Source organism: Desmodus rotundus, chromosome 8, assembly GCF_022682495.2.
Source record: "Desmodus rotundus isolate HL8 chromosome 8, HLdesRot8A.1, whole genome shotgun sequence".
In the NCBI taxonomy this organism is placed as follows: Eukaryota; Metazoa; Chordata; class Mammalia; order Chiroptera; family Phyllostomidae; genus Desmodus; species Desmodus rotundus.
In genome coordinates, this window is record NC_071394.1 from 131,887,346 (window position 1) to 131,911,793 (window position 24,448).

Genomic DNA, 24,448 nt, shown 5'->3' on the forward strand with positions numbered 1-24,448 from the left:
CCTTCCGCTCTAAAAATAAAACTTCATTTTTAAGAGGGGGAGGGAGGGACAAAAAGAGGCAGAGATACATTGATCCGTTGCCTCTTACATGCCCCAACTGGGGACCCAGCCCACAAACCAGGCATGTGTCCTGACTGGGAATCCAACTGGCAACCTTTTGGTTCACAGGCCGGCACTCAATCCACTGAGCCACACCAGCCGGGGCTAAAAAAATCTTAGCCCCAGCTGGTGTGGCTCAGTGGACAGTGCCGGCCTGAGAAGCAAGGGGTCGCCAGTTCGATTCCCAGTCAGGGCACATGCCTGAGTTACAGGCCAAGTCCCCGGTGCGTGGCACACGAGAGGCAACCACACATTGATGTTTCTCTCCCTCTCTGTCACCCTCCCTTCCCCTCTAATAAAGATACAGATTAAAAAAAATAATAAAATCAAAAAAAAAGTTTGCCAATACCCCTTACTTCCCAAGGAGATCTGTAACTCTCCTACACATTCAGTGTGGGGCAGGTCTGTGCTTCTCTGACAGCCTGGGGGCGACACGTCTTACCTGGCCGCCTGCCTCCCCAGACCTCTCACTGCAGCGCCCGCCCTCTAGCAGGCAGTCCAGTAAAGCCCACAAGGTTCTCTGCAGCAGGGTGGCACGTGCACAGCGTGGTGTCAATGAAAGCAGGAACTGTTTCTAAGGACCAATTAATGGTGAGCTCCACAAGAGACCTCTGTAGACCCCATGGCCTCGCCCAACAGTCCTGACCTTCGTTCTTTACTTGGGAAGGTGGGGAGGCACCCAGCCGGGTGCAGGACCTGAAGGACCCTCCCGCCTGGCAGCATTTGCTGGTGGAACTGAGGGTACAGGACCCTAAAGCTGATACTGGGTCAGGGTGATTACTGGACCTCTCTGCGGTGCCTGAGGCAGCTTGTGGGTTAGCCTCCCACGCTTTCTTTCAAAATAGATTCTATTTATTTTTAGATGGGAAGGGAGCAAGAAAGAGGAAGAGATAGGTTGGTTGCCTCTTACAGGCTCCCAGCCAGGGAGGAGGACCTGGCCTGCAACCCACTGAAGTACACCAGGCTGGGCCAGGGCTCATTTCCTGCTCACTTTCCCCTCTAACTTCCGAGTTCCAGCCTTTTCTGCTGTTCAGACATGAAGATGATGAGCTTCCCCCAATCCTGCAGGTGTCTTGTCCCACTGAGGGGCTCAGCACAGAGGTAAACGCCCAGGACTGTGTGCTAGGGGCACTATGCCGACCTGTGCTCACCCTGGCTGTGCCAAGTGGCCTGGTCAGGTCCCCAAACACAGGCACTGACCGCCCAGTGCACACCCAGCTCTCCAAAAATCTTTTTTGATCCTCAGCTGAGGACATCCTTTCATTGCCTTTTGAAAGGCAGAGAGAAACATCAATTGGTTGCCTCCTGTACGTGCCTGCCCCAGGAATCAAACCTGCAACCTTCAGGTTACAGAACAAAGCTCCCACTAACCACTGCCTGGCCAGGGCGAATCTGCTATACTTCTAGACTTCAGGGGCCCCTGCAGGACAGTGGTCCCATCTCTGCGGGGTCTGGCTGCAGCTGTACTTCGAAGTCTCTCCTCCACACCCAGGGTCCGAGCCGCCGGGGAACCAGGACAGGACAGCACAGCACAGTGGGTGCTGGCCAGGTACACTAGGAGTAGCCAAGTCTGGACACTTCAGCTGAAGTGCAGGGCGCTTCAGCAGGACCCTTTTCCTCTCCTGTGTGAGTGGCAAGGCCTACAAGGCTGTTTGGATGTCCCCCTTTGGGTGTCCTCACAGCCTGCCACCAACCGCTCCTCACTAAATCCCCTCCCTTTATCCCAGGGAACTACTTCCCCTGCCGCCCAACCTCACACACCCAACCAGCCAGAGGGTGAACTCTCCCACAGAAAACGGAGGTACCGACCCCGCCCCCTGTCCTGGGATCGGGATCACACACAGGCTGACGGACAGACCCGCCTCAGGTTTATTTGCACAAACGCCACAGGAGGACCCCAGCCCCGGGGCACACCAGTCCTTCTGTCCTCACATCGGCAGACAGAGGCCTCTACTGTGGAGCCTTCACAGGGGCCTGGGCACCTTTGGGAGCCTGAGACTGAGCCTGAGCTGGAGCCTGAGCTGCGGCTGCATCTGCAGCCTGGGGCTTGGTTTGGGCCTTGGCCTTGGCCTTTGGCCGGCAGAGCCGGAGACCCTTGGCGATGCGGGCACGAGCACGTTTCCCGAGCTTGGGGTGAGCAATGTAAGCAAGTCGACTGAGCTTGCGGCTGCTGCCCTTTGGGATCTTGGGCTTGACCTCCTTGGCCTTGACCAGGGCCTTGATAGCCTCAGCACGTGCGCTCATGGCCTTGGCATTGTTGGCCTGCATCTTCTTCAGGCCCTTCTTGTTGTGCTTCTTGGCAAAGCGCATGTTCCTCAGGAACTTGGGGTCTACCTGGAAGGCAGGAAAGGCACAGGTACCTGTAAGAGCAGCATGTGGGGGCCCCCGTCACCCCTGGTGCCCTTCTCCACAGTGGTACCCAGGAGACTTATCAGACTCCAGCAGAGGCCTGTCAGGGGCCTAGAGAGCATCAGATTGACCTTAAATGCTGACAGAAGCAACCCTTAGAACTCACCTGCAGAGAAGCTAGTACCACTGCCCCAAAGGCCAACACCCCCCCGTGAATGCTGTACAGACCACATATTCAGGGCCATGTGCCCGGAGCCCAGCGGAGCTCCAGTACCAGTGCAGAAGCGACGACGTGAGCATGAAGGCCGCCCCTCCTCGAGCCCCCAGGCGGCAAAGCTTCAACTTGCTACAGCAGGGCCACCCCACCCCCTTCTAGGAAGGCATCAGCTAAATACCATACCTGACACAACAGATTCACAGCAAATGAGGCAGAGCAAGAGACCAAGACACAGAAATCAGGGCTCAGAGACTTGATGATTCGCCCCGCAGATCACAGACCAGGGGTACAGAGAGCCGATTCAGCCCCCAGCCCCCACAGCGCCCCCCTTCTCAGCACATCCTCAGAGCTCCCTGGTACAGGAAGGGAAGCTTGTCCCCAAGAGCAGCACTGGGCCAGATCGAGGCTCTACGGCTTCTGGCAGCGGCTCACGAGGCAGAGCGCACACAGACAAGGCTGTTCTGTTCCTGAAGTGCTCAGGGTCGGCGAGGGAGGCGGTCAAACTGCCCTCGAGCAGCAGGTCACACCTGACCAGAGGGTTACATCCAGGGCCGGGAAAGGCCAAGGAAAGCTTTCCTGTGGGCCTGGCAGAATGTGAGAAAAACTCCAGGAGGGGCCCTGGCGGGGCAGCTACAGCCAGACACACACACCGCCACTGGATGCTGCAAACACACTTACCCCCTTGAGAGACTCGTATCTTTGCGATCGGGGCTTCTTGATGCCATTTCTGTGCCATTTTCGGGCTGTGGGGGGTAGGGGGAGAATTAGATCAAAATAAGGTGTTTCCCCTAATACCACTCAACATCACAGCTGCCAAGCCTGGGAGAGCCATTACTTCCCAAAACAGGTTTTCTTGAGATCATGGAAACCCCGCATCACTGTTCACAGGCCAGTGTTCAATCCACTCAGCCACACCAGTCAGCCCCCTTTCCAGGGATAGTTTTCAAAAACGGGAATCTGCTACTTCCTGCCTACACATCCCCCTAGTACTCCCTCCTCCTTCAGGTCTTTGATGACACCTGGGCCCAAGAAGGTGGTCCAGGAGGAATAAGAGTGGGGAGGGGGAAGGTGAGACCCGTAGGGGCCAGGCTCGTAGAACCTCGGGGAGCACTGTGGGTACCTCGGTGGACCCCTGACTTCTAAATCCATAAGCCAAAGGTAATACCGGCTAAAACCAAAGTCAGCCGCAAGGCCACAGCAGAATCGTGCTCCCTTGCCCTGCCCCAGTCTCCGTAACCTTTCCCAGGGTCTGCGGCTGAGGCGGAGCTGGGCCAGAGGAACTTACATTGGTTGTGCGTGGTGTGGTTCTTGGACTTGGCCATCTCTGCACCTGGAGGACGAGAGTGGCGATCAGGGCTGCGGCCTCGCGGCGGGGCCTCCCTCCGCTGCCCTGGTCGGGAAGAACTCGAGGCCAGAAGCCAGGAGGCTGCAGCAAGATGCCTGGCATCTTCGGCTCCCACCTGCCCTCGCCTCCAGTCCCCGCAAACTCCGGCAATGGTGCCCCCAAACCAACATCTCCCCCGCCACAAGATTGCGCTCTCCAGAATTCCGAGTTCTCTCCCTCCCTCCCATCTGCTCCTCGACAACCTAGGAGCACCGCCCCCGCCTCGCGGCCTCCGCTCCCTACAGCCAGCAGCCGGGCTCCCTGTCCTCCCCGAGGCTGACGCCCCACTGTCGTTCGAGAGTCGTGGATGGCTTCGGATATCCCGCGGCCAGTACTCACCCAAGCCCACGGACCTCGAAACGCCTGAAACCGGAAGAGAAGGAGGGAGGCCGCGGTGCAGCACGGGAAACAGGTCGCGGAGGCCGGAAGGTCCTACTGAAAAAGCTTCCCCCAGCGCCAGGAAGAAAGGTTCCGAAGGCCGAGAGGGCACTAGTCAGGTGGAAAGGCGGTGCTACGAGCTTGGCCCGACCCCTATGGGTCTCACCTTCCCCTTCCCCACCCTCATTACTCCTGGACCACCTTATTGGGCCCAAGTCTCATCAAATACCTGAAGGAGAAGGAGGATGTGTAGGCAGGAAGTAATAGCTTGCCGTTTTTGAAAACTACCCCTGGGGAGAGGGCTGGTGTGGCTGAGTGGATTGAACACTGGCCTGTGAACAGAAGGGTCGCTGATTCGATTCCTGGTGCAGGCTCATGTCTGGGTTGTGGGCCGGGTCTCTAAGAGGCAACCCATTGATGTCCTCTCCCTCTCTTTCACCCTCCTCTCCCCTCTCTCTAAAAATAAATAGATAGGCCCTGGCTGGTGTGGCTCCGTGGATTGAGTGCCTGTGAACCAAAGGTTTGAGGGTTCGATTCCCAGCCAGGGCATATACCTGGGTTGCAGGCCAGGTCCCCAGTAGGGGACACTTGAGAGGCAACCACACATTGATGTTTCTCTTCCTCCCTTCCCCTCGCTCTAAAAATAAATAAAATAAAAATAAATCGATAAAAATCTTAAAAAAAAAAAAAAAAAAAAAGCTCCCCTGGCATGGAGAGTGGACTGTGGACTGTCAGGGGTGTCAAGAAGGAAGGGCTGAGAGGAGGGGGGTGCAGACACCATGGGAAAGATGGCATGAAAAGGAGAGGACGGAATTAGGAAGGAAAGAGAACAGACTGGACTTGGGGTGAAGCTGAGGGAGGCCAAGGTGGTCCCCAAGTTTTCAGCTTGAACATCTGGGTGAATGGTGGTGCTGTTTATGGAAATAGGGGAGGATGGGGGAAAGACATGGGTTTTGTTGCTTTGTCTTTGGAGGGGGGCGGGGGTCACTGATCCAGACGTTTCTTTATAGATGCATTATATGTGATACACCCATTGGACATCCAGCGTGAGCAAGCACTGCCTCCTAACACTCGGTTGCCCTCTCTCCACCTCTTCCAGCTACAGTTCATTCCCCACACAGCAGGGGGATCAGAGCACGCTTTTTAAGACAAATCAGATCTTGTCCTGTAAAGTCTGCACAGACTTCCCCTTGCATTGGATTGGAGATAATTCTCTTTTTTTGGTTGGAAATACTGAGTTTCTTTTTTTAAGATTTTATTTATTTATTTTTAGACAGAGAGGAAGACAGAGAGAAAGAGAAGGAAAGAAACATCAACATGTGGTTGCTTCTCCCCCGCCCCAGGGCCTGGCCCGAAACCCAGGCTTGTGCCCTGACTGAGGATCGAACTGCCACCCTTTGGTTCGCAGGTCAGTGCTTAATCCACTGAGCTACACCAGCCACGCCTGGAGATAAGTTCTTTACCTCTCCTAACCATGGCAACCATTCACTTCTCTCCACACCCGTGTGCTTCCTTCTTTCCTGCCAACCTTGTTCCCGATCCAGGGCGTTTGCAACTGCTACCCCTCCACCAGGCCCACCTTTTCCCTACTCGTTGGATGCTGTGCTTTCTTGGAGAGGCCTCCCTAGGCCACCCTATGTAGAAAAGATACCCTCTGCCCCATCTCCCCAGCGACTCTGTGTTCTCACAATGTTTGCTTCCTTCACAGAACATTCCCAGACTCTAACTACGTGCTTTGTTTACTTGTGGGTGTGTCATTGGCACAGGTGCCCTGAGTTCAGGACTGGCTTGGCCACCTTCACTTTCTCATCGCCTGGCACAGCACTTGATGTACAACGGGAGCTTCATAAACACCTGCAGAATGGACATGCCTTGGCCAGGCAGGTTCATGGAGAGACGGAAATAGACTGCACAGAGTTTGGGGGCAAAGGGGAAGGAAGATGTGGAGGCAGGACGTGCAGAAGACCTTTATGGAAGCATTCCTGAGCCGGGGGAGAGAAATCTGGCAGGTGGAGTTAAGAGAATGGGGGGCAGGCTCAGATGCTGATGAACTGGCCTGGTGCCAAGAAAGAAGCAGCTGAGTCCAGCTCTTGGCTCTGCCCAAGTCAACACCACAGAGAGTGGCACAAGGGGCCAGACCTCAAGTGGCCTTGAGATGGGGCGAGAGCTGCTCACTCACAGAGGGTGGGAGCACGTCGACCCTAGACAGAGACTTGGTTCTTCTCCGCTTTTGCATCAGAGACTCCTCTGACATCTGGTGGTGTCTACTGACCTCTCTTCTCTTCTTTTTTAAAAGATTTTATTTATTTTTAGAGAGGGGGGAAGGGAGGAAGAAAGCGAGGGAGAGAAATATCAATGTGTGGTTGCCTCTCACATGTGCCCCAACTGGGGACCTGGTCCACAACCCAGGCCTGTGCCCTGACCTGGAATTGAACCTGTGACCTTTCAGTTTGTGGGGTGATGCACGAGCCACTGAGCCACACGGATCGGGGCTATTGATCTGTTTCAGAATAATGTTTTAAAATGTGTAAAATAAATGGGGATTACAAAGGATTTTCATGTACAGGAAAAAGTATCCACAAATTATGATTGAATGAATAAAATCAGGTTACAGGAGAGCCTGTATAATAGTTTCATTTACGAGGAGAGGAAGGGGGGAAGGAAGGAAAAGAGAGAAAGTTATCCCTTACATGTGACTGGCCCTACCATCTTTCCTACTTTGAAAAGCATGGCAATGCTCCAGATCATGGGCCCCTGGCCAAGTCCCCTCAGCTCCTCACTCTTGTCACTGACCCCTGCCCCTTGCCTGGGAGCCGGGGTTGCAGCCTGGGCTATCTCTGCAGCATCCACTGGGGCCGTGCGTCCATCACGCGGCTCTGAGTCTGCCTCCCCTGCGTTCTCGGAGTCAGACTGTTTCATCAGAGACAGCGAGGGTCTGATACAGGGGCGTGCAAGCTGCGGTCGAATCACTGGGGATGGAGGCTGCGGTAGAGGCTGCAACACAGGGCAGAGAGTTGGCAAATAAACTCTTACGTTCACTTCTCTCTTCAGGAGAGGGATCCACAGCTCAGGGTGAAGGAAAGGTGGTGGCACCCGGGAAGGGGGATGGACGGTCCAGGCAGAGGCTTGCAGGCTCAGCCAATTGGGGGATGGCTCGCAGCTCAGGCCTCCGGTCTTCCCTGGGAGAGGCAGGGGCACACGCTGGGCCCAGGGATGGTGGGGCTTCCCCAGCCGGGAGTGTGAGCCCGTGGCCCACGTGGGGGCAGCATTGGACCAAGGATGGAGCAGGAGCGCCCCAACCGCAGGAAGCCCTCCTTGTCTGTGGGGGTATATCTGTGGGAGTCTCCTCACACTCCCCACTTCGCCCACCCATCCCCCCACATACCTACCTAAGGCTCCAGCCTCGGCCTTCCCCTTCTCAGTAGGTTCTCTGGGGCAGGTTGGGTCTCCCCTGGGGGGTGGGGTGTCTTCCCCTAGAGAGGGTTCAGGCAAGGATGGACAGTGAAGGCAGTGAAGGCACAGTGAAACCTGTGGGAACCTCTGGGGCATCTCTTCAGGGGCTATGTCTGTTAGGAGTTAAAGGAGCAGGTTTTTGGTAAGGAGGAGGGAGAAAGAGACGGAGAGAAACATCGGTGTATGCCTGCCTCTAGCGCGCCTCCTACCAGGGACCTGGTCCACGACCCAGACATGTGCCCTGACTGGGAATCCAACCGGCCTCCCTTTGGTTTGCAGGCTGGCAGGCAATCCCCTGAGCCACACCAGCCAGGGCTAAAGGAGCACGTTTTGACAGCAGAGACTTGGTTGCTGACACTCACCAGCATAGTGACTTCAGATCCTACTTGACACTGGGTGGCCGTCACTCATTCGAGGGTCACCTGTAGGAGGAAGATGCGGGCACTACCAGCTTGGGAGCTGGTGGTGAGGCTCTGGGACCGTCTGCACCAAACACTGACCCGGTCCTGACGCGCAGTTTCTGCCGCACCCGGCAGCGCCCCCTGACGGAGAGTTGAACCAGCCAGAAGGCCAGGCAGGCAATATGGGGTCCTTCTCCACCCCCCAATCTCCCCGACGCTGCCCACCCCTGAGGTGCCCTGCCCAGAGGGGCATGAGAGAGTGGAGTGTCCAGAGGGTGCTCTGCTCACGGTGGACAGGGATGGTTGGGGACGGGGCCAGGAGAGGGAGGTTGAGGAGCCGCTGCTGAGCATGGCAGTGAGGGGCGTGTGGGGACGTCCCCCCCCACAGCAACCCGGCCCCAGCGCAGGAAGCCAGGCAGTGAGAGGCCCCGGTGCTGGCTCGGCCTTCTCAGTGCCGGCTGCCCGCCTGGCACCCGGCCCTGGCAGCGCTAGTTTTAATCGATCCTTTTCCGCAAGCAGCTCCTAGAGACGCGGGGGTGGCTTCCCCTTGACTTGAGCTCCTGGAGGATGCAGCTTGGCTAAAAATAACTGGAATTGCTGTGCTCCCGCCCCGGCATGGGGGCGGGGCCGGGGGGCTGTGGGGGCGGAGAGGGGGAACTTTGCCGCAGCGGGAAAGGGATTCCCTGGGAGAAGACGGAAAAGGAGGCTTGGAGGGGGAAGGGGTTCAGGGCGGGGAAGGGCAGGCGGCCCTTTCTCACCGCTTCTCTCCAGGCCTTCCCCCTGAGGACAGTTTCAGAGCAGAGCTGGGGTCAAGGCCAGCACGGACCCTGGACCCTCAGCCCGGAGGGGGACCAGCCTGGCTGCAGCGGTGGCAGTGGGCTCCGTCCAGCACTACGCCTGTTGGGAGGACACCCTCACATACACTCAGGGTGGACGCCCCTCCACACCGCTCCGTGCCCTGCACTGGTGAACGCAAGCGGTGGGTCAGGCAGGGGCTCAGATCTGGGTCCATGTCCCCGTGTCTCTCTTCCCCACCATGAGACACCAAGTCCTGACTCCTCATCTGAAAACTGCGTGACTGCAGAATTAAGCACGAAGCTTGGGGGTGCTGACGCCGCCCCCAGCCCCACCTCCTCCATCTGCCTGGAGAGGCAGCGTCAGCTCCCTGTCATCCCCTTGGTGCAGGGCTCCGAGGGCGCTTCCTGTGACCACCTGTCAGAGCAGAGTAGGAGCTGGGGCTGGCCTGGGAGGCCCTGGGCTGGGTCCTGGCAGGTGCATGTTTTCGGAGGGCCAGCTGCACTTACAAAGCGACAAAAGGGGATAAACCAAGATTCTTGATGCACTGTAGATGAAGGGCCAGGACCAGCCAGGACGGGGCTTCTGTGGTGACTTCCACCTCCTGCTCCCCACCTCAAGGCCGGAGCCTGCCACACCCTTGGCTCAGCCCTGGCCCTCTGAGGTGCCACTTGCCCCCAGCTGGGTCCCCAGCCCAGCAGTGTGAAATGGCCACGACTCCCACACTTTTGGCAGCAGTGAGGAGCAGCTGCTCAAGGGTCAGTCTGAGCCTAGTTCAAGGCCTGGCACCTCCATGTAAGGCTGTGGGATCTCGAGCGAGGGACTGCGCTGTCTCAGTCTTCACTCCCAACGGCAGAATGAGGATGACGGTGGCCCCTCCCCCAGACCAGTAGTCAAGCTGGGGAGGGCGAGCCCTGGGGGCCACCCAGCACAGAGCCTGGCAGGAAGCCCCCCGCAATCATGCCTGGGGGGTGGAACGGTGCCATGCTCTGCACACTGTAAAGTGAGGTGCCCACGGTCATCGGGGTTCTTGGAGCTGGAGGGGGCGTTGCTGGCACTTAGCCCCTCCCCAGGAGAGGACCAGTTCCCAGTCCTGTCCTTGGGGTGCAGGCCTCAACATGCCCGGCTGTGACCCTGTGACGCCTGATCACAGTGGGGCCCGCGGTCTGCTGGCCGGAGAGCTGCCAGGACCCTGTGGGCCATGGGCATCGACCCCGTAGGCTCAGCTCATGTCACCAGGTCCAGGGAACAGACTGTCCTTGGTGTGGCTCTGAGGAAGAGCCAAGAAGGTGTTGCCTGCCCCGGCTACCTCCTCCTAGCCAGGATGTGTGCTTGGCCACGTCCAGCGGATGCTTCAGGATGAGAGTGTGGCCTGGAATAGACTCCCGGGCCGCTGGCACCCGGTGGGAGGCAGGGGAGGGAAGGGCAGGCTCACCCTTGAGAAGGGACAGTGGAAAAGGCTGCTTTGGAACCCTGCTTAGCCAGCCTGACTAGAGGTGAATGGCTGTCCTGCACACACCGCCGAGACCACAGGGCACAGCCGCCTGGCCCCTGCTGGATCTGCCCTGCCCCACCCCAGGGGTCAGGGTGGTCAGAAGCTCCGCTAGGTGCCCGGGGCTCCGAGTGCCTGTCCCGGTGCTGTCAGTGCCCCTGGGGTATCACCTTCTCTCTCCAGACCTCAGTTTCCCCTACAGGGTAACGGGGATACAGAGTAGCCGCCATTGTGAACACCCACAATGCCTGGGGACAATGCCTGCGATTTTGTTTTCATGTAATCCCACTGTTTGCCTGATTCTGCATGAGAACCTTGGGGCTTCAGGAGAAAGTGGGCTGCCAGAGCTCAGGGGCCGACCGATGGCCCTGAGGCAGGTGGTACCTGAGACTGGCTGACTGTCTGACTCTACGCTGTGCAGGGAGATGGGAGGAAGCTAGCTGGGGACTGGTGGCCTACAGGCTCTGACTCCGGCCTGCCACATCCTTTGCCTCTCCCCCGCCGGCCAGAGGCTGGCCTCCAAGGGCCTCCCACCCGAAGGTTCTGATGCTCACATTCCCTCACTGCGTCTTAGTAGCAGTGGTGAGATGTGACAGCCCCTTTCCATCTTCCTCTCCACTTTCCTCTGTGCTCTGCACCCAGCTCTGGACCCCGGAGGCAACATCAAATGGCAGGATTCTCTGGGCCCAGAGAGTGTGATCCTCCTTTAGCTCTTCCCCCACCCCTGGTCAGGCCAGGGCTGCAGGGCCAGAGACATTCAGGCCAGCCTGGCACCTGGGGGCCCAGGCTGCCCGGGGGCAGCCAGAGGTTGGGGCTCAGATGGGGGCATTCATATCCCCTTACCTCCTCAAGGGGATTCTGGCTGAGTGGTCAGGCTGGGCTCAGTGTAAGACAGGCAGCGTGTGGAGCCCAGGACCCAGGCTCAAGTCCTACGTCTGCTACCAACTGGCGAGGGGACTTGGACAGGTCACTCGGCTGTCCATGCAGCCCCCCAGCCCCCCACTATCCGTCTGACCTGCATTAAGAGGGCCCCTCTGTGTGTCAGGCACCGGGCCAGCCTCCATGAGGGGGGTGCCACTGATCAGAAAGGTGCACACACGTGAGCAACATAGTAAGAACAGGAGGGTGACGAGCTGGGCTCTCCGAGGGGCCTCGAAGCCCGGGGCTGTGGGAACAGCACCCGTCGGCTGTGCAGGGCGCCACCTGCTCTCCTGAACGATGAGCCGAGCTGGGCGCAGAGGCAGCGGGCAGTCAGGGCAACAGGGTTGGCTGCCCACGTGTGTGACCATGCGTGTGCTCATGTGTGAGTGTGCCACGTGGCTCTGACTCTCTGGGGAGCAGGTGGCAGCAGTCTGGAGGCCCTGCATCCCTCTGGTAATCGCCACACAGCAAATGAATGGGCTCAGGAGGGAATGCCTGGGCAGCCATGGCTGTGGAGGTTGGGGGCACAGGGCAACTACGCAATGATTGCCAGTGGCCCGGACCAGTGGGGACGCACGAACGGGATGGGGGTCAGCTGCTCTGCCCCCCTTGGCTGTGTTTCAGCTCCTGGCCTCCGGCCCCTGGAGTCTCAGGGTCTAGCATGCCCCATAAAGACCCCTCACAGAGCCTTCCCAGCCACCTCTCCATGGCCCCACTACAGCCTTGTGGGATGGGTGGGGAAACTGAGACTCAGGGGAAGGCTGTCTAGGGTGCACGTGTAGAAAGGGCACCCCAGGCCCCAACACGGGTTTGCCTCCAGGTGTTCCCCACAGAGTGCGTGCCTCCCCGTTTCCCTGGCTTCTCGCAGGACTCAGAATGGCGTGCGGGAGAGGAGCCCTGCTCAGGGGGTCAGGAGACCGTGACTTGAGGAGGAGGTAAAGGTGGCCTTGCGGGCAAAGCCCACACCACAGCCTCCAGGCCTCCCAGGCCAGCAGTCCTCCTGGACCACACCTGAGACCTATGAGCTCTGTCCCCCAGGGCCTGGCACGCGGCACAGCGCCTGCGGGGTGAGCACTTCGCTGCGGCGCATGTCTCACTGGCTGGGCCTCCATCTCCCCTGGAAGACCAGGGTGGGTGCCTCTCTGGGCCCCACTCCGCACAACTGGCTGAGTGACCTTGGCTCAGCTTCTTGACCTCTCCGGACAGGGAGTGTCCCTCTGAGCGGTGGCCCCTCTCCCAGGTCCCCAGGGAAATGAGAGAAGAGACTTTCGATCTCAGCACAGGAACCAGGAAAGGAAATGGGTCAGGGAGGGGGCAGCCCAGGAACTTTCCGAGAGCTGGCTGATTGCAGCCTGCAGGGAGGTGCACAGCCCCCGGCCAGCCTTTCTCCTTCAGGCCTATCCATGGAGGCAGCAGCAGCAGCCACCAGGCAGCAGGGACAGTGAGTCTGCGTCGCCTGACCCCTCTGAGCCTTGCTGTAGACCCCACAGTGTCCATCCAGTTCCCCTGCCCATTGCTCCTGGGGCAGGGCCGGCCTAACCGCCCCCCAGCCCCGTTGCCTGGTGCCCTGCCTCTGTCTCTGCTTTCAGCAACAGAGGATCCACCTCAGCCCTTCCCTCATGCTGTTCCCCAGGCCTGGACCATGTGTCCCAACTTGCCTCAGCCCGCAGGTCATCGCCTCTGGGGAGCTTTCCAGGGCCACCCCAGCCAGACCAGGCCCCGCTGTATGCACCAGAGACTGCCCCGTGGGTGTGCTTTGTCCAGGTCTGGTGTCCCTTCTGCCAGGGGAGTACTCCCCAGGGACAGGCCCTGGCCCCCAGCATCCTCTGGCCTTAGTGTTTTCTTTGCCATTTCTACTCCTGAATGAAGTCCAGGTCTCATTCCCTGGAGGAGCCAGGCAGAAGGGGGGGCCGGCCACTTCACCACCCCCCACACCTCTTGGACGCCCCTTTCTGGGTCCTTGCCCCTCCCTCAGAAGCCCACCCATCCCCACGGGCTCTGGGCTCCAGGCTTCTGTCTCTTCTCTTGCAGAGTTGCCTGCAGCAGGAGAGGCAGCAGGCAGGAAGGGTCTAGGACTGGGGAAGGTGGGCTTCAGGGGAGGGTCCCTAGCAGACACGCCCCGCCCCAGCTCTCTGTGTCTGAGGTGCAGCCAGGGATGGAGGTAAAGTGGGGGTGGGGTGGTGGCAGTGGCTGGTCCTCTGTCCAAATCCAGGTCACTGCCAGCCTGCTCAGCAGCCGTCAGTAATTAGGGACCAGCAGGACGTGGGCAGGCTGGTGGCAGGAGGCCTAATTGTGTGATTTTTCAGGTAATTAACGGGAGGCTGTCTGGCCTGTCCCCACAGGGCCCAGCATCCGCCACCCCATCCCCTGGGCAGTCCCAGCTGCCTAATGAGGCCAATTACCGAGTGGTGCCCGGCCCTCATTAGCCACCCGGAAAGGTCAGTGGGAAAGGCGGGGGGGGGGGGGGGGGGGGGCCCGGGTGGGAGGCGCTCAGCAGCTGGGTGGAGGCTAGGCCACCCTCCACAAAAGGGGGGATGTGCTGGCTGTCTGCTGCTGCCCATGGAGGGGTGTCCCACCTCTGGTCCCGCCCTTCTTGCCTCTCCTCTCAGGTCAGCAGCTTCAGGCCAGATCCTTCTGCAGCCAGGTCCTGGCTTTGTGGCCTTGGGCATGTCGCCTGACCCTCTGTTTCCTGAATCAGCGATGATGGCTGTCAAACAGCCGAGGCTCTGTGGTCACCCAACGCACAGGCTTGCCCTCTTCCTACAGTGCCGGACCCTTTACCTCCCTCGTGAGGAGAAGGAGGCCCCAGGGGCTGGGGCCTGCGGTCACCAGGCTGCCCAGGGCCCACCCTGCAGGGCGCTGGAATCTGAGGGCAGCGGGACTGTCCTCTTGATTCACCCCACTGGACACCAGCAGCTGGGTCCTGGTCTTGGGAGGGGACCATCAAGGCCATCATGTTGAGGAGGGGTTGTCTAGGAGCAGCCAGACCTTTGGGACACCTGAGCCTAGTGGAAGTGGGGAAGCAGGACATCCCCAGGAAATGGGGGTTTTGGAGACTGGTGGAGCTGGAGGGCCCCCCTCTGGATGCTCCAGGACACACAGGCGAGGTCCTGCTGGCACCCAGCCTGCCGTCAGGCCAGGGCAGGAGCCCGTCCTTCCTGGGGCGCTCCATGCCACGCCTGGCCCAGGGAGTTGGGGGAGCGCTGCACCTTCAGACACTGGGGTTTTTTGGCTTCTGTGACTCCTCTTAAGAATTCTGTGACCTAATTCTGCGCTGACGAATCGCGTGCTGCCCCGGCCTCTGTCATTGTCAGCTAGTGCTCTTTTTGGTCCCTCTGGCAGCCTGGAATCTGGGTCAAGGGTTTCCAAACTGTGTCCCCCAGAGCCTGGTGTGGGAGCAGGACAGGGGGCCCTGCCCCTCCAGTGGAGCAGCTGGACTGTGCTCGTGGTAACATGTCAGTAGCCTCTCCTGCGCACGTCGGGCCGGGTGCCAGGCACAGGCGGGGGCCCTGCTTGCACAACTGCATCCTGTCCTCACGACACCCCGAGAGGAAGGTAGCATCGCATTCCGCTTCCCAACGAGGATGCCGAGGCTCCTGGAAGCTGAGGCTGAGCAGCACGGCCTGGTCTCACTGCTTGCGGGAAGGACGGCCAGGGCTCGGTCCCTGGACCCCCTTTGAGCTGCCAGGGACATGCGTCCCACAGCTAGAAAGAAAGCGAGGTGCAGGCACCAGGGCAGTGCCGCACAGACCGTGATTTGTGTTCTCCGGGCTGGGCTGTGGGCTTGCCGGCCTCTCTGCCCCAGAGGGGCGTGGCCCCAGCCTGGGTCACCCAGGGCACCCTACCGTGTGGTGTCCCTGTGCACCGGGGCCCGTCTGCCGTGGGCTCTGCTTCCCCTGCGGTCAGTCCGAACCAACAAGATCCAGCCCAGAAAGAGCATATGTTTCCAGCATCTGCTCGCCCAAGTGCTGCCCCGCCCGGTGCGTCAGCGCGCTCCAAACCCAGGGTCGGGGTGGCTGAGTGTGTGTGAGCCACACATGGGGGGGGCCTCCTCCAGGTGGGAGCCTGGGTGAGTCCAGGCCCGGGGCTCAGGCAGGGAAGGGGGTGCAGTCTTGCTAGGCCTGGAGCTGGCTTGGGACTCAGCCTGCAGTGGGAGTCAGGGGGTATGGTCCAAGTTCGACCTGGACCTAAGGCTTGAGCCTTCAGGTGGAGCTGGGGTCCCAGGTCAGAGGGGCAGGTTTCAGTCACGTCCAGCGGTCAGAGGTCCAGACTTGGCTTGGAGTCAGGGGTCTGAGGGCAGGGTGCCCTGCTCAGAACCTGATAAGGATGGAGAGCCAGCTCGGTCTGGGGACAGGGTCAGGACTAGGCTGAGTTAGGACCAGAGGCCAAAGGTCAAGATCAGCCTTCATATTCCCTGGAAGCGAGTTGTGGCAGGACGTGCCTATGATACGCTCCCGGGGACTGAACATGACCATGACAAGGCCTGGGAGCAGAGCTGGAGCCCAAAGCCACCAGGGTGGGACCCACTCTCAGGACAAGGGCCTCTGCTGCTGGGCTGTGACCCCTGGGTGACACTGGCACCACCTCTGTCTGCGTCTCGTTCCATCGGCATGCCCTCTGTCTGCCCTTGAGAGTGTGGGCTCAGGGTGGGCCGATGAGCTAAGGCAGTGGGGGTGGGTGGTCAAGGCAGGGGTGTGGGACGCCTGGTGTGGACTCATGTCCCTTCCCTGCCTCCATGGCGTGGGGGTGGAGCTCAGTGGCAGAACAGCACCATCCTGGTCCCCAGTCACCGCCGAGGCCACGTCCCAAGCTGCCCCTGCGAGGTGGCAGTGAAGCCCATCCACGCGTGTGCAGCGCTGTCCCGGGTACCCTTCCAGGCCTCAGCTCTGCCAGCTGGGCTTGCTGCCTCTCCTCCTTCCTGGGCCCAGCGTGGACAGGTATTTGGGGACAAGCCCACAGAGAAGCCATCAGGGGAGCTGGGGGCGGAGCAGGCCAGCAGGAACGAGGCGCAGGGTGCCAGGGAAGAAGCTTATCACAAGCCTCTCTGTTCTCCTCTCCCCCGGGCCCTGGTTGTGGGCCAGCCTCAGGCCACCCACCCGTCACTGGCACCCTGACCCCAGAGGGCCCCCTTTCCACAGGGGGCTGCAAGGGGACCCAGCTGAGGGGGAAACCAGGCATGTGGGAAGGGCTGCAGGCTGGAGGGAGTGCGAGTGCGAGACCCCCTGGGGGACAGGCAGGTGGACAGCAAGCAGAGACCTCCCTGGACAGTGGCTGCCCTGCCCTCCTGGGACATGAAACCTCCAGGGTTTGGCTGTGAAAGTCTCGGTCACCTCCTCCAGTTGAGCTATTAATACCCGGCTGCGACCCACGCACCCTTGCTGGGAGGACGCCGAGTTCCTCAGGGGCTAAAAACGGTCTGTGGGGGGGTGGGGGCCAGGCTCACTCTTTCCCTTCTGGTCGGAGCAGCCTAGAAGGGGGCTGGGAACAGGGTGGGGTCCCCAGGGCACCTGCCCTGGGGATCTCAGGTAGGAGTAAGGAGGCATTCAGCCAGTATGATCCCCGCTGCTCCGAGACCCAAGGAGGGGCTCTCAGCCTTGCCCGGGGGTGGGGGGGGGGACCACCGCCCAGCTGCCCTGGCTCCTCGAATCCACCCCGCAGACCCCAGCTGGGTCTGCCCCAGGTTGCAATGGGGCTGGGGGCTGAGGGCCACTGTCTCCTCTTCCCAGGGGAGTCCTCGAGGGGTCAGTTTAGAGCCTCTGTGGGGGCAGGGCCTCCCAAAGCATGGCCACATGGGTTTGAGCGTTCTCTGAGGCGGGGGCGCTGGCGGTCATTCTAGAGATGCGGAAACCGAGGCTCGGCCGTCTGGAACACAAGCCTGAGTTGGGTGGATCTGGGATGTCAGACTCCAAACCCTACCCTGGGTCATTACATCATTACAAAAGGAGGTTTCGTGGTTTGTTTGGGGAACCCATGAAGCAGGTGTTTCACTCAAAGTGTCCCAGTCACTCGAGGCAGCTGGACCAGGAATGAGCACCCGTGAACCCCCCCAGGGGGCAGTGGCTGCTTCCTCCCCACTTCCTGGGGATCAAGGGCATATCCTGGGGGCCTGTGCCAGTCGTCTGGGCTCAAAGCCACCCAAGGCCACCTGTTTCCTGCTGTCTGTCCCTCCTTTCCCTTGACAGATGCTCCAGGACCCAAACGCAGGGCCCAGCGGAGTGCAGAAGTGGCTGGGAGAGTCCAGACAAGAACATCTGAGCTGTCGGCCCTGAGGCCCCCTGGCTGGAAATCCCAGCAGCTGTCTGGCTCAAGGGTCCTGGGCACTGGGCCCTGGCCCAGGGCAGGCAGAGGCTGAGTCAGGTGTCCGGAGGAGTTGCGGGAGGTGGTGGCCGGAGCCAGGGGCAAATCTGCCTGTGGTTAGCGAGGCTGTCCACACCTCCTGAGCTGCCAGGGCAGAGCAGACCCGGCGGCTGGGGCCTGGCCTAGCGTGGCCTGGAGCATCTGAGGGGAGGCAGCCCCCTTCCTGGGGTCCTGGGGCAGAAGTGTAGTCCAGTCCAAGGCTAAGAGACCTGCCCAAGAAATCTGAGGTGGGGGACAGAACCTTAGCCTTGGGACCTGCTAGAGGGGGGTGTTTCCTAATGGCTGGTGGGGAGTAGTGTGTGGGGGTTTGTCTCACAACAGAGAAGGCTGCCCAATATCCTGGTCTTGGGGGGGTTCTGGACCTGCCCCTTCCCCAACCCCACAGGTAACCACACAAGCAGCTGGGGGCGGTGTCTCTGCAGCAGCCAGCAGGAGCCCTCCGGCCTCAGGCCAGTGACACAGACTGCTCCAGGCGTCCCGGAAAAGCAGGGCCTAGCCGGGGCCTGGGTCTTCCTCTGGTTCCCTGGCTGGACCAGCGCCTCCAGCCTGTGTCCCTGTCTCCTCTCTGCGTCTACCTCCATCCTTTGGTCTCTGAGTCTCTCTGTCCCTCTGTCTGTCCTGCTCTCTCTGGTCCAGTCTCAAGTTATCTCGGCCTTTCTGGCACTGTGGCTCCAGGACCCTGTCCTGGTAGTGTCTTCTCTCCCCGTGGGACTCCTGCTCAGCCATCTGCTCCAACACCTGCTGACGGGCCCCATGAGGCACTCAGACGGCACCTGTAGTCTCAACCCTGGCCCAGGTCCAGGGGGACTGCTGTCAGCCCACAGGCGGCGGGCGGGGGGCCCGCCTGAGGGCCGCGTGCTCACTGTCCCTGGAGGATCTAACAGCCCTGGGTCCTCCCTCTGCTCCAGCTTCTGCCCATGGCTTCCCCCAACTCCCAACTCCCAGCACGGTGGGCTTCATTCTGCACCCATCATGGGTGACTGGCGGCTATGTGACCCTGAGATTCTGGCAAGTTCTGAACTTCGGTCCCTTCTCGTACAGAGTGGGGCCAGCAGGGTCTGCTACGGCAGGTGTCAGAGGGTGAAGTGTCAGCATGCTTAGCTGGGCTCTTGGCACTGTGCCCGCACATGGGAGTGTTCAGCAGAGTCCCTGTGACTGGGACTACACTTCCCCACAGTCCCCAGGGGCATGACAGGTGGAGTGGGGGCTGGGCTGAGCCCTGCGTCCCCCTCCCGACACCCCCACACCTGGGACCTTCCTGTCCTCAGAGTCAGCCTGAACCGCACGCTGTGAAGCTCACCAAATTAATTACAGCTGGCTTGGGGGTATATTTTTTAAGACAATTTTCCAGGGGGAAAAACACGCAGGAGCTATAATTAGTTGGGAAGAGGAAAGAAGGGCGAGCGTGTGAATCACCAGCCCCAGTGACAGACGGTTAGAGCAGAGCAGAAGTCGGGGGGCAGGGGAAGCGGCTGGGGTGTGGGTACAGCCCCAGGCGGGCTGGGGGCCTTGAACTTCACCTGTCACCCCGAAGCCTTTACACCTGCCCCGAGAGAGACCCTGTTACCTGTCCCCTCGTCAAGGTCCCAGCTTGTCAGCCTCCCTGCATCTCCTGGCTGCTGTGACTGTCCCCCAGGCCTGACCCCGTGGTCCCAAGCCCCATGCAGGTCCCTGCTTTCTTGCCTCTGGGCAGATGGCCTTGCAGCTGAGGGGAGGAGGGAGGCCCAGCAGAGGGTTTGCATTGCTGGGGACTTGGCGACCATCAAGCCCACCTCATGTAGCCATTTGCCTGCTCCTCTGACATTGGAGTGCTGCAGGGGGGCCCAGAGACCTGCCGCCAGCCCCCACAGCCGGCAGTGCCTGTCCTGTCCCGGCAGCTGTGCGGAGCCAGGGCCTGGGTTACCGTGAGCAGGCCCCACTCGCACTAAGCCCACATCCTGATGGGGGCACCACAACGTGGGAGGCACAGGACGTGGGACGCAGAAGCAGCTCTTCGTCCAGCCTGGTGATGACACAGGGCTTCATGGGGAGCAGGTGAATGGTGTTTGAAGGCTGGAAAGGCCCGATGGCTGTCCTGCTGGGGCTGGGCGCAGGCAGCAGCAGGCGTCGGGGTAGGGGTGGCTGGGGAGTGAAGCCCGTTTCCCCAGGGTTTCTCCTGCACAGCTGGAAGGGCGAGGCCTGCTGGCAGGGGTACCCTGGGGACCTATTCGCCACGTGGCCCTGGTGCTTGGGGGCCCACACCAGTTCTTTGTGATGTTTGGGTTCCACTGACCCAAGGTCACCCCCATCTGGGCAGTCAGTGCCAAGAATGGTGGACCCCAGGCTTGTCCCTCCCCTTTCTCCACTGGCATGGGCTGGCCCCCATGTTCCCTAGGGACCCCAGCCCAGACCTGAGGTGCTACCCTGGAGCAGTGTGGCTGAGAGCAGAGGCCCCAGGTCCCCAGGGAGGGGACACTTCATCCCCTGAGAATGTGGCATCATTCAGCACACACAACCCCCTCCCAACCCCAGACCAGACAAGCCTCCCAAATCATAGGCTTCCTGTCCTCCCCGCTGGGGACCGGGAGGGAGAACAGAGGCCCAGCTCCTCTCCCTGCTCCCTGCTCCCTGTTCACAAGGGCTTCTGGTGGGGCTGAACCCAGACCACGGGACTGTGTTCAGGAAGGATTCTGGGCACAAACACCCTCCCTCCTTGGGGTGCAGGGATCCCCTGGTCCCAGGCCCCAGACCAGCATCCAGGCTTATAGTTATGCCCTCCTGGGGTTTGACAATGAGCTTGGAACCCGAAGGTCTAGTCTAAGCCGGCCCAGAGTTCTGAGGGCATTTTGGGGGTCATTCACTCACTCAACAAACACTTTCTAGGCACATGACCTGTGCCAGGCATTGCACTGGGCCCTGAGACACTGAGTAGCAATGGAAGTGACAGACACATGACCAGGCAGGGTCAGGAAAGAGTGGGCAGGCTGGTGGCAGGGGTGTACAAGGGGTTGTGTGAACCCCTGGTGAGGTCAGGGAGAGCTTCCTGGAGGAAGGGGTATACAAGCTGAATCCCAAAGGATGAAGGTGCCCTTAGCCAGGGAAGAGAGGGGAAGACTGTTGCAGGAGGAAAGGAGAGCAGGTGCGAAAGCCAGGAGCAGAGAGCGAGGGGTGGGCATCGAGAAGGGGGTGAGGTGCTGGTTCCTTCAGACTCAGGGCCTGGTCAGTCTGGCGAGGGGACTGGGTTTCCTTGGGGGCCCAAGGGGGTGGGGAGGTGGCAAGCAGGGCAGTGGGGGAGGGTGGAGTGTGTGTACAGAAGAAGAGCTGGGCCCGTAGCCCTACCTGAGGGCTCCTACTACATAAAAAAATAGTAGGGGGTTGTGCAGAGGAGGCCCCCCCCTTCCAGAGGCCTCAGGCCTTTGGAGGAATCATCCAGTTTCCTGTGAGCAAAACATGGGGGTGTGCTGGTGTTTCTGTGTATCCTGAAACTGAGGTGACCTCCCAGGCTTTTTGCTAATTGGTTTGGGACTTTTTGTGGTTTTGTTTTTAAAGAAAATTATTATAGATGTTGAGAATAAACACAACTATTGTGTGGTACCCAGTGCAGAGAACGAAAGGCAAGCTTCACTTCCCTGAACTCAGCCACACTGTGTCACCGATGAGGCCAAGTTTGGGGGTGGACAACACAGCCCAGGGACAGGAGGGGTGGCTTTGGGGGCTCAGGGGAGCAAGGGGTACTGGGTGGGGGTTTTTGCAGCCAGGTGGAGGAGAGGACCCAGGAGCTCCTCCAGCTTCTGGTCTTGTTTGCACATTCCTGAGACAGAGAGCCCTCTGCTTCCCTACCTTCTGTGGTGAGTTTGCCCAGCGCAGCTGCTGGGCAGCCCTTCCTGGGAAGGGGGAGGCGCTACTGCCCGCCAGCCCTGGCTCCCCCCACCCCGGGTCTCTGCATCGAATCCCTACCCTGCCCTTGACTGCTTGTCTCCACCTCTTCTGCCTGAGGTGAGGCTGGGGCTGGGGTGGACTCTGTGGGGCCGAGTCCTGGGCTTCCACTGTCTGCATGGCCCTGGGTCTGACCTGTCCCAGGTGGGTAGTATCTGATGTTCTGTGCCTGATGGCGGGGATGGGCACAGACATTCCCCGGCTGGCAGCCAGCATGGAAGTGTGAGGAGAGGACCCAGCTGCTTCCTGGACACCGGGCCTGTTGTGCAGCACATCCCTCGTGGCCCAGCCTGGCTGAGGACACGAGCCAGTGGGCAAGGCCCACAGGCTGTTCTGTGGGCATCGATGCGCAGGTGCCTGGCTCTCTGGATCAGGGTGCCCCTTGCCTCGGCACATAGCCCCTGCCATGGGTCTGGCCCTGTGATGGCTGCTGCACCCTCAGAAACGCATTGGACACAGACCTGACCCCTGCCCAAGGTCTGAATGGGCACAGGATGACAGCAGGGAACAAAAGTCCCTGCATCCTTGGCCGACCCAGCAAACTCAGCTCCAGATTTTGGGAGCAAAATCCTACACAATCCACCTTCCACCTGGCGGCAGCAGTGGCAGGCCCTCTCGAGGTCCCGTGGGCCCTGCTCCTACTGCTTGACCTTCCTGGCTGCCTGCTGCAGGGCCCCCGCCCCCAGCCTCTCCGGACCTCAACTCCCTTCCCCCACTGACCTGCGCTGAACACTCTCAGGCTCTAAGGTCCCTCTGGCCACCTGCCCTTTTCCCATGTCGTCCTCTCTGCCTGGAAAATGACCTCTTCCCTTCCACTTGCTAACTCCCGCTCATCCTTCAGTCTGCTTTCCCAGCCTCCAGACCATGCCGGACCCCAGTCCCTGTGTCTGCAGCCCCCCACGCTGCTCCTCAAGGTGACAGCAACAGCCACAACACTGCCCACGTGTTGGGAGCCACCTCGGCACCAAACATTGCAATACGTTTGGATCAAAAACCTAGGGAATCAAAGATGCATGGGGAGCCAAGATTCACTCATCAACAGATATGTCTTTAGTGCCCACTATGTGCTGGGGGTGGCTGAGCCATGGAGGAACTGGCTGTGGACAGACGGACGGACTGTGCCCAGGCTGAGATGAGGAGGAAAGCCAGATCAACAGACTGAAGACTGACCCCCCGCCTTGAGCTAAAGGGAAGGGAAGACACCGCGTCCTGGGCGACGCAATGTGGGACCGCCGGGCCTCTGAGTGCAGCCGCTCCCCACAGAGGCCTGGGCCGACCTGCCCTCTGCGGCTCTGGAGGCTCCTGCCTTCTGCTGGGTGCCTGGGCTGGTCGCTCTGGCTCTGGGGCCAGTGTTCAAGCTGCTGTCAGAGCTGGGAAGGCACAGGCTGGCCACCTGCTCTGCCAGGCCCAGCCCTCTCACAGGGGATGCCACTCTGACTGTGAAATCCAGCCCCTTGCCAGGTTCTGTCGAGGTTTGCCTGGGGTCCTGCGCAGGTCACAGCTCAAAGGAGCCTCTCCCTACTGTCAGGCCAAGGCCCGGAGTGTCCTGCTGTGGGTATGTGTGCGGGTGGGGGTGGGTGGGGGTGGGGGCTCTGGGAGAAAACGGTGAGCGTCCTGTGAGAAAAGGTCCTTACCTTCCCCTCAGGATCTCTGAGACAGGGGAGAGCCCCCAAGGGCCTGCAGCAGGAGGATGCCTGGCAGTGATCCAGCTGGCCTCCCTGGGCCCAGACCCCTCTCCCTACCCGGCCAGACTCACGTCAGTGGCCCGGCCGACATGGGCAGGCCGGAGTCCGCATCCGGCTGTGCTCTGCTGGCAGGGAGGGCTCCGAAGGACACATAGCTCTTCCTCTGTCAGGACGTCGGGCCATTTATCAGGGAGATAAGCAGCAGCCAGAGGCCGAACTGGCGGAAGGAGCTGTCCTCTGGAGATAACCTCCGGTCACCTGGGGGCGACAGGGCGCAAAGGGCTCACGTCCCCACCTTGGGCCACCCAGGCCCTGCCCCAGACCCTGCAGGGACACCCTGCCTGACCCCTGCTGACCTCGGGTATCTCACCTCATAGAAACCTGGCGGTTTCCAGAGCGCGGAGCTCCCCCTTCACTGGGGAGCTCAGCACGCCTCCCAGGGGCTTCCGACCTGCAGTCCCCGGGCCGTGAGGCCGGGGTGGCTGTGAATGCGGCCCAGCACAAACCCGTAAACTCACGTAAACATTATTAGAGTGCTTTTTGTGATCGTGCGTCCCAGTGTATTCAATGTGTGGCCCAAGACATGCTCTTCTTCCAGTGTGGCCCAGAGAGTCCACAAGGTTGGACACCCCTGGAAGCCTCTGTGATTCTGCCTCACCATTACAGATGGGGAAACCAAGGCCCAGGGGAGCAGCCTTTGGGCTGCTCTCTCATTAGAGGGAGCCAGCACAGGAATCTGATCCTGGCCTTGGCCCTGCCCCCCGGCCCCGGGGTGGGAGGGGAAAGCCACATGGAGCCGTGGTACCGGCCCTGCCCACGTCCAGCACCTGCCTGCGTGGCCGCTGTCCTGTCCTCTCTCCCTGCGGACCAGACATTGCATTGTCCTCCTTTCCCAGGTGGAGGTTCCCAGAACCCGGACAGGCCCCGGCCCCCACCCCTCGTCCCTGCCGCTCCAGCCCTCTGAGGCCCTGCTCTGACACCCCCCATCTTCCCGGAGAGGAA

At 60.4% G+C, this 24,448-nt stretch overlaps 1 protein-coding gene across 1 annotated transcript; it reads right to left on the reverse strand.

Moving 5' to 3' along the window:
• Window positions 1–1,945: 1,945 nt before the first annotated feature.
• RPL29 (ribosomal protein L29) lies at window positions 1,946–4,491 on the reverse strand. Its single transcript, XM_024565937.3, has 4 exons — window positions 4,389–4,491; window positions 3,951–3,995; window positions 3,344–3,408; window positions 1,946–2,433 (listed from the first exon to the last, which is right to left on the reverse strand). Exons 2-4 carry the CDS (start codon window positions 3,985–3,987, stop codon window positions 2,050–2,052), a joined length of 486 nt encoding a protein of 161 aa, XP_024421705.1. The 5' UTR covers window positions 3,988–3,995; window positions 4,389–4,491; the 3' UTR covers window positions 1,946–2,049.
• Window positions 4,492–24,448: the final 19,957 nt, after the last annotated feature.